Source organism: Orycteropus afer, unplaced genomic scaffold (genome assembly GCF_000298275.1).
Source record: "Orycteropus afer afer isolate SDZICR_OR568_19922 unplaced genomic scaffold, OryAfe1.0 scaffold00597, whole genome shotgun sequence".
Classification (NCBI taxonomy): domain Eukaryota; kingdom Metazoa; phylum Chordata; class Mammalia; order Tubulidentata; family Orycteropodidae; genus Orycteropus; species Orycteropus afer.
The window spans coordinates 966,725-976,197 of NW_006922184.1; the positions used below are offsets into that span (position 1 = coordinate 966,725).

The 9,473-nt window shown below is 44.1% G+C and overlaps 1 protein-coding gene across 1 annotated transcript in view; it reads left to right on the plus strand.

Moving 5' to 3' along the window:
- The window catches only part of AFF2 (AF4/FMR2 family member 2), a 431,977-nt gene that overhangs the window by 229,534 nt on the left and 192,970 nt on the right, over positions 1-9,473 (plus strand). Inside the window, 2 exon segments of the mRNA XM_042783029.1 lie at positions 944-980; positions 1,290-1,341. Coding sequence (XP_042638963.1) covers positions 944-980; positions 1,290-1,341 — 89 coding nt within the window.

A 9,473-nucleotide genomic window follows, 5' to 3' on the forward strand; every position in this document is an offset into this window, starting at 1 on the left:
TCGCTAGGATGAATTCTTTCCATGAATCTTTGGTTTTCTTCATTCTTCTTTGCTCTGGATGAGGAGAGACCCATTGTCGCATCTAGATGGCTGCTTGCAAGCTTTTAAGATCCCAGTCACTACTTTCCAAAGTAGGAGGTGGAACAATGTTTTATGTAGTATGTTATGCCAATTGAACTTGATGTCCTTTGCGACTATGGTCCCGAGAGCACCGGTTCAACTACTTTCTCCCTCTGGGGAGCTGGCTGTGACCAAGAAGTGAATACAATGGTTTGGTTAATCTTATGGAAGTAGCTCATCAGGTCTTTTTCCATGGTGCCACTGGGCAGATTCAAACCTCTCACCTCAAAATAATATACTCCACTAGTATATTTCAAATCACTTCCTATACCTCAAAGGTGCAATGAAGTTTTCAGAACACATCGAAACCCAAGGAGGGGTCACAATGAGTCGACATTTCTTGTGAAAAATGGGGTGCATCTGTTTCCACGTGTGTCCTAGTTATAAGGTAGAAAGTTTGAGTTATTTCAGTAAAAGAGACAAATGAGCCAATCTATTAATTACATGTTGTTTACACTTCTTACCAAAACCATAATCACTTGTTTGTCTGCACCAAGGCCTCTTTACTTCCTGAGAGAAATTACACACTCGGACTGCACACATGCAGGTAATTTGTTCCCAGGTTGCACCCATTTCCAAATAGATACCAGTCTTACTTGTAATTCTAATAAAATGACAGTTCTGATCATGTTGCAGCAGGTTTGATGAGCAAATCTTTATCTGTCAAGCAAAGCTACAGACAGGAGCTGAATTAATGGATTTGCTAACAGTGATGGCCTATTGACAACATTAATCAAATTGTATCTTCAGCGATAGCATATACTGTTTGTTCTCCTTTGTGTCACATAACTAATGTTTATGTTGTATATGTTCTCTCTTATAGGAATCCCAACATCTGACCCCAGGATTCACCTTGCAAAGTAGGTGTTTTTTAATCCTTCTTAGTCCAAACAGCCATGTCCTTTCCTCCCCTATCACTTTTCCCTCTTTCCTACCTCATTAACATTAAAATATTAAAAAAAAAATTGTGATACATCCAACTAGTTTGTTCTTCTTTTCTTTCTTTCGTTTTTCTCTTGGGAGAGGGGAGGAAGTCACCTCCTGTCCATGGCAGGAAGCTGTGAAACAGTAGAGCTGGAAGGGCTGCATGTTTGGATACCAATTAATGCCCGAAAGTCTTTTGACATTTGAAGGCATGCAGAGTAAGTGTTTGCACCTTTTCTTTTCAGAGTGGAGTGACCCAACCAGCAGAGCTTCTACAAAGTCAGTATCATTCAAGTTGTGAGTACTTGGGTTTCTAACCAGGCCTCTTGGGGGTATTTGGCAAGGAAACAGAGTTTCAGTGCTGACTGAATATTATACTTCTCCCTTGCATTTCTTGAAAATATGAACCTTGACTCATATTACTATGGAGCTCTGTTAGGAGGGGGAAGATTGTCCACGATAAGCAGTTAGCAGTCAAAATGAATGTGATCACCTGACGCACTCTAATGATGTAGACACATTACAAAAAGCAAACTAAACCCACTGCCACCGAGTGGGTTCTGACTCACAATGATCACAGGATCTCTGGTGGCACTGTGGTTAAAGTATTGGACTGCTCCCCAAAAGGTTGGGAGCTCTGGTAGCATAGTGCCTAAAGCAATCGACTGCTAACCAGAAGACTGGCAGTTCAAACCCACCAGCCACTCCTCAGAAGGAAGTTGGGGCAATCTACTTCCGTAGTGATATCGCCTCGGAAACCCAAGGAGGGGTCACTATGAGTCGGGTCTGAATCGAGGGCACATAACAACAACAACAACAACAACCCAAAAGGTTGGTGGTTTGAGCCCACCAGCTGCTCTGCAGAAGAAAGATGAGACAGTCTGCTTCTGTAAAGATTGACAGCCTTGGAAACCCTATGGAGTAGTCTTACTCTGTCTACAGGGTTACCTGTGACACAAACACAACCACTGAAGGCAGTGATTTCAGTGAAAAAAAATCTCAACTGGCTTTAGCCACAGACATCAGTATACATGGTATCCAGCCACCACTGACTAGGATGGACAAGGGGCATGTCTAAGCAGCCTTGATTGGATGGGAAATGGTGAGTGGGTCGTTATGGCCAGTCAGCTCAAGACCTGGTTGTTGGCTGAGCATCTGGTGACTGTATATTAAAGCAAACAAGGGCAGCTGGGAAGAGATGGAGTAAGAGGTAACATGGCACAAGGATGGAGTTCAGGAACGAGTGGTCTGCAATTCACTCAGCACTGTCTTCATTTTTTATTAATGTTAACTGAAGGAGGGGTATGGAGAAACCAGTCCCCTCAGATTAACTATTGTAGATCTTGTAATTTCCATTTGTCCAAGAATGTATCAAGGGAGTCTTTCTCTCCCAACTTCTTTCCTTCCGAATAACAGAAAATGGAAGTGGACTGCTGCGTGAGTAATAGGCACACATGTGAAAATTTTCAAAATGAAATCATTTATGACGTTCAAGCGTAATGGCACACTCGAACTGAATTGCTCACCTTTTTGGAAGATCACAGCAATTGCATAAAACAACTGGGAATGACTCCCAAAGAGACTGGGGCTCTAAGAAAGTCAATGGCATTCTTATGTTTGTGGTTCACAGTAGTAGCAAAGCCCCAAGCCCTGACCCCATTACCAGGTCTCATTTGGTTTTCTAGCCTGATCTGTGCCTTCTGAGTGAGAGTTCCATTTCAATCACCCGAAATCCTCAATTTAAAGAATGAGAAAAAGTAAGAGAGAGAGGAAATAAAAAACATAACCCTGATTGAAGAACCAAATTATGTGGAAACACAAAAATCGAAATCGTTTCTGATATTTTCCATTTCAACTGTTCCGTTAATCACATTTCACATTGTACTTCCCCTGCCATCCTGTTGTTGTTGTTGTGTGCCGTGGAGTCGGACCCGACTCATAGCGACCCCTTCTTGGTTTCCGAGGCAGTATCACTACGGAAGTAGATTGCCTAACCTTCCTTCTGAGGAGTGGCTGGTGGGTTTGAACTGCCAACCTTCTGGTTAGCAGCCAAGTGCCTTAGGCACTACGCTAAGATCCTAGCCTCCCCGCTGCCACTCTTGCCCCACCACCCCCATGGAAAAGTCAATAAAATTCTCTTTCACACACACATACACACACACACTTTAGCCTTTAGGAAATCAACACAGGTTTCCAACATGACACATTTCTTTAATGTACATATTTTTTCCATTGTACAATGATCTTACTCAAAAAGCAAGAGTATTAGGCTCCTGCTGTGAAATATGCATAAAGTGCAATATTTCAATAGCTTGCCACTATTGAAATCAACTCATCAATCACAGTGTTTTAGAGGCAGCATTTGTGCAAGCAGCACGTGGTAGCCTGGTGGAATCTGATAATGACTGGGCTGCTAATGGAAAGGTTGACATCTCAAACCCACCAGCTGCTCCTCAGGAGAAAGATGTGGCAGTCTGCTTCTCTGGAAGATGACAGCCTTGGAAACCTTATGGGGCAGTTCTACTCTGTCCTAAGGGGTTGCTATGAGTCAGAATCAACTTGACAGCTACAGGGTTGGACAGTTCTCCGGGGGAAACTTGCATAAAGTGAGAGGACACTGGATTCAGTGTTATGAATGAGCTGTTCTCTTTCTGGCAGCTTGATTTAAAGTCCAAGTTCTGTCCATCAGACTTCAGCTGAATGGAGTTCCCTTCTTAGGACATGTGATGGATTTTACACAGATCAGAGCTGTAATCGTTATTTTTATTTTCAACTTACAAATTATTACCAGCTCAGCCATGACTATCAGTCTCCCATATCTTACTAGAGTGTGTTGGTTAAGCAGCTTGTAGGATTTTCCATTTGGCAGGATAATCCTCCAGGTGACTGATAAAGAACATTCAGAGTGAACGCAGACTGACGTGACTGGAGCCCGGAGGGAAAGAGCCACTACGTCAGCCCTGCAGCACAAGGATGCCCACCCAAGGCCAGCTAATGTCCTCGGCCTGCTTCCACTACTCACTGCAGGACAGAGAGATTAGAGTCTTGTAAAACAGAATCCTGTCATTACTGGGATGCTTTCTAGTTTTCTTCAACTTGGCCTGTTTTCCCTGGTTGACAAAGCACAGATCTTCCATTTGAGCCTAGATTGTTTGTAAGAATTCACACATGGGTACTAGGTCTGCGAACACTGGTCAAACGTGTGCCTGAGTGCAGACTTGGAACCAGTCAAACCCCTTCTTTGTTCTTGGCAGCACTATGACTGGCCTGTTCAAGAACTGGGTCTTTCCTTACCCAGTATACTGCACTGGCATAGAGTGCTTTTTATGAGGTGTTATCCAAAGGATGACACCCTGTGCCCTCCTCTAGGATTTAGAATCCTCTAGGATTTTAAAGATGTGAGTTTAATTCATAGGAGGGGATGTATTTTTCATTTTCTTTTAAAGTATAGCAACTGAGCCTCTTTGGGAAACTCAGAAAATTAATGAATGCTTGTGTGTACATATAATCCAAACCATTGTCAGAGTTCAAATGTGAGCAGTTGTACTCTTTAGTGATTAAACCCAACAACATAAAAGTACGTTTGACTTTAAACCTTCATACCTTCTGTAGAAAGGGAGCCCCAGCAGTTTTTGCTTCCCTCAGCTTCTATGGGTCTGAGCCGTGTTAGTCGTGGAATAGAACTAACCTTGGACTTTTAACTCCCGGAACAGAGGGCTGTAGAGTTATACTGTTGTATAGTGACATCATGTCCATCCTCTAAAAAATCCATTTATTTCAATGGCAAGAGTCAGGGTTGGGAGCACACCAGACTTTGTGTTACTCTCTAGCTTCTTTATGAAGCCATTTTGAAAGGAGCAATGGGAGAGAAAACTGAAACCAAAGCCAAAGACATTGGCCGTCTGGTTGATTTTAATGTCTTGGCACTTATAGACAGTGCAGTGGCTTTATAAAAATGGAGGAGCTTATTGGTCTGTCGTGAGCCATCCTAGCCGGAGCCGGTAAGGCATATATTCAGTTGCCCCGAAGAGAATCTGTGGGCAACAACCAGGAAGTCCAAGGTACCCACTCAGTCAGCCCTTGACCAGTTCATTCCATGAGCACCTGTGAGAAGATGGTATCTCCAAATATCCATTCCTTTGTTACCACTGGTTGTTAGCGTTTGGACACTGCCCAGTTGGGAACCATCCTAGACTTCCTTTTGATCAAGCAGCTCCTGTGCTTTAAGCCATTGCTACTGAGAACACCTGGATTGTTTCCATAAAAACCAACATAAAGGCAGATGTGGCCATAAGGCTCTTCTTCGCTTGTCATAAAACTAGTTCCTCCACTTACAGTATTAGCTACAGGTTTGAGAAGACCTCAGCCAGACACCCAGATGGAAGGTGAGGAAAAGTGTGAAGGAACAAGACTAGTGGGGGCCAGCCTCAGTTGATCTATGGGTGGTGGGTATGCCCACAATGTGAACAAGTCCTTCAGTGGAGTTAGAGGAAAGGAAATTATCCTCTCACAGGAGTGGCAGGAGCTTCAGATAATATTCATTGTGCTGTTAAGCATGCATGGCGGGCGAAGTGCCAGGCCACACGTCAGGTGCTTTTACATACGTCACCCCATTAAGCCAGCCAACCTGGAAGAGCTTCAGATTATCCCTGTGTTACAGATGAGAAAAGTGAGACTAGCATAACAAAGGCCGGAACACAGTTCCTCCCCCTGGAGTGTGCACAGTCCAATGGGAAGGCGAGTCTACCAGGCACACTTGAATGGGCATTTTGGCTAGAGGCACACAGAAGGACCTCCGAGAAGCACTGCTCCCTGAGCCCTGGAAAGGACAACCCTGGAGATGGTGATGATGGTGATGATGATGATGATGATGATGATATCCATCTCCTAGGGTTGCTGTGAAGGAGCTCTGGTGGCATAAGTGGTTAAGGCATTATTTGGGTGCTAACCACAAGATCAGTGGTTCAAACCCACCAGCCATTCCATGGAAGAAAGACAAGACAGTCTCTTTCCATAAAAATTTACAGCCTTGATTACCCAATGGGGGTCGCTATGAGTCAGAATTGACTCAATGGCAGTGAATTTGGTTTGGGGGAGGGTTGCTGTGGAGATGAAATGAGAAGATGCTTATAAAGTATTTGCCGCAGTGCTTGGCATATAGTTTGGATGCACACTGAGGTCTGTATGGTTCCAAAGCCCCCTCTCTGCCCAGCAGGCTGCCTGTCCTCGCAGGATCCGATGGCGTTAGGGATTTGGTATACCAAATTCAGCCTTTTGTCTTTGCACACAGACTTCAAAGAGATTTATAGAGCTGCAGTGAATGGAAAGGGGTCCAACAAGACATGACACCTCTCTGTTTGGGGCAATGCAAACATGGTGTTATCTAACTAAAATGACGTTATTTCTAAACCTTAATCTAAGTGGCATGAAGATTTCATTATCGTAGAAAATGGAAAAATGATTAGAATGTTTCCAGGTTGCTGTCAGTGATACAAGTGTTACATTATTTCTCAGAAGAATTTACAACAAAATATAAAGAAAGAAAGAAAAGCATTCGCGTTTTACATTCATCACTGAAAGCATTTCTTTGGAGAATGTGATCTGTGAACTGTTGTGCCTTATTCGGGAGAAATAACCTACACCATGTTTTTACCTAAAATCACTTCTAGCAAATTCATAGATTCTCTCTTAAGTAGATGCTTGGTTTGCCACTTAGATGTCATTTCAGTAGCAAAATGACCGTAACATGGCAGGAAAAATAAAAAGGACTGATATTTTCTTAATCAAGTTAATTCTTAATCAGAATACAAAATTTGGAACTTGGAATTTGGAAATACTGCTCATCAGTTTAAGGCTTCCAAAGGCCAGATTGAACTCTTCATAAACTGGTGACTTCCACTCGTTGCAGCCATTCCAGTTTGGAAACAGAAGTAGCCAGCTCCGGATCTGAGCCTGTCTTGTACGCCCTGCGTCTCAGGGCTTGCTGGCCTTTCCAGAGGACTTAGTGTAGTTTTGGAAGTTCTCCACCATCAGGGACAGCCACCTGGGAGGAGAGAAAACGAAATTTGGCAGCCTCTTCAAGCTGCGAATTAAAGGTAATTCACAGTTTGAAATGAATCAGCATGAGGTCCTTAAGAAGAGTAATCAGACATCAAGAGGATGTTACATTGAGGATTGTGTATTGGCTAATGTGACAACAAGCAACAGTGGTGTGGGGGATGTTTGCCTCCAAGAGCATCGATGCTGCCGCTGCTTGACAGCCGCCCCGGCTGAAAACTGGGCTCCTTCAGCGTGGCGGTGTGTTGCCAATCTAATCACCCTGGTTGAAAATGGACATTTTTTTTTAGCTCACATAACAAAGCTGATTTGATCTTTGCACCTTTAGTCATGTGCCCAAGTCCATGATAAGATTCGTATGTTCCAGGTTGGGGACGCCTCTGGAGTTGGAGTTCCTGGGTGGTGGCACAAATGGTTAAGATTTGAGTTCAGCCAGAGACACCTCACACAAAAGGCCTGGCAACCTACTTCCTAAAAATCAGCCATTGAAACCCATCTGGAGCACAGCTGTGTTCTGACGCACAAGGGGTTACCAAGAGTCAGAAGTGACTCCATAGCAACTGGTTTGATTTGGGTTGGTCTGTAACTGGAATAAAACATCTCTCTCTTTCTCTCTCTCTCTCACTGCCTCTCTCATTCTCTGTCTCTCTCTCTGTGTCTTTCTGTGTGTGTGTGTGTGTGTGTCTCCCCCATTCTGTCTCTCTCTCTATCACAGAAAATTTAGGTATCTCTTTTCCTCTTCTACCTCATTTGCACCCATATCTCTAGTCATTCATCCATTTATTCATTCAGCCTTTTAATGCCTCTCAACAAATATGCATCGAACACCTACTGTGCCCAACGCTAAGGCCACTCAGGATGAAATATCACATGTCCTCCCCACAAGGAGCTCACAGTCCAGTGAAGGTTAGACTGGCCCTGACAACGTCACTAGCGTTACTGACTTAGATTTCTGGAGTGCTTCCTATAGACCAGGCACTTCCCATGCACTTCCTCTCTTTGCAACAAGCACAGGAGGTGACCATCACTCTCTTTCAGAGGCAGAAACCAAAGCTCAGTGACAGTAAGTGTCACTGCAGGAATTGGTGGCACCAGAACTGGGTAGACTCCAGAGCACATGCTCTTAACCTTGGATAAAGCCATCTACTGGGCACTTTGGAGATGGTCCTGCTGATTTGAATTCAGATATGTTCTTGGCCAGGCCAAAGCAGACAGTCTTAGTTTCTTAGGGCTGCTGTAACAAAATACCACAAATGGGGTGGCTTTTTTAAAAATAACTTTTTATTGTGATTTGAGTGAAAGTTTACAGAACAAATTGGTTTTCCATTCAACTGTTCATACATGTTTTGTTTCGTGACATTGAATTCAGCCCCTACAATGTGACAGCACTCTTCCTGCTTCCTCTCTGTGATTACCTTTTAAGAACAGAAATTTATGGTCTCACAGTTCGAGAGGCTAGGAGTCTGAGATCAGGGGATTTGCAAGAGAACCTACTCCAAGCCTCTCTCCTAGCTTCTGGAAACTCCAGGTGTTCCTGGGCTGGCAGCTGCAGCAGCTGTCTTCCCTTGGCCTCTGTGTGTATCCTCTCCTCTTTTATAAGATACCACTCAGGAGGGATTCGGACCCAGCCTGCTCTGGCATGACCTTGTTTAACTTAATTGATATCTGCAAAGACCCTCTCTCCAAACAAGATCCCTTCACAAGGACAGGGGTTAGAACTCCAACATAACTTTAGAGAGGAAGTAATTCAATCCATAAATGGATTATCCCCAGTATAGGACAAAATGGTACCTACCATTGAGGTTTAGATCAGAGGAGGTATTATGTCTGAATCTGATCATGGGGTTAAGTCTTGCATATACTGCAACCAGTCTGCTAACCAGAAAGTTCAAATCCACCAGTCACTCCTCAGAAGGAAGATTGGGCAATCTACTTCCATAGAGATACTGCCTCAGAAACCCAAGGAGGGGTCGCTAAGACTCGAAGCAACTCAATGGCAGTGAGTTTGGTTTGTTTTTCTTACATATATATACTGCATCAGCCCCAGGGTTACAGGTGAGGAGAGACAACTCAGGGGCGCCCAAAGGAGCAGGTGGGAAGAGCAGGAGAAAGGGGATTAAAAGCCAGGAAGCCAGAGAGAAGAGCAATCAGCCGAAGGGATCAGGTGAAGAGAGGAAACTCAGGCCCACCCAGAGTAGCAGGCAGAAAGAGCAGGAGAAAGGGGATTACTCAGGGACACCCAAAGCAGCAGGCCAGAAGAGCAGGAGAAAGGGGATTAAAAGCCAGGAAGCCAGACAGAGGTACAGTCAGTCACAGGGACCCAGGTGGGGGTGATACGAGAGGTCTCCAACAGCAAGACAAACTTGTCTGTC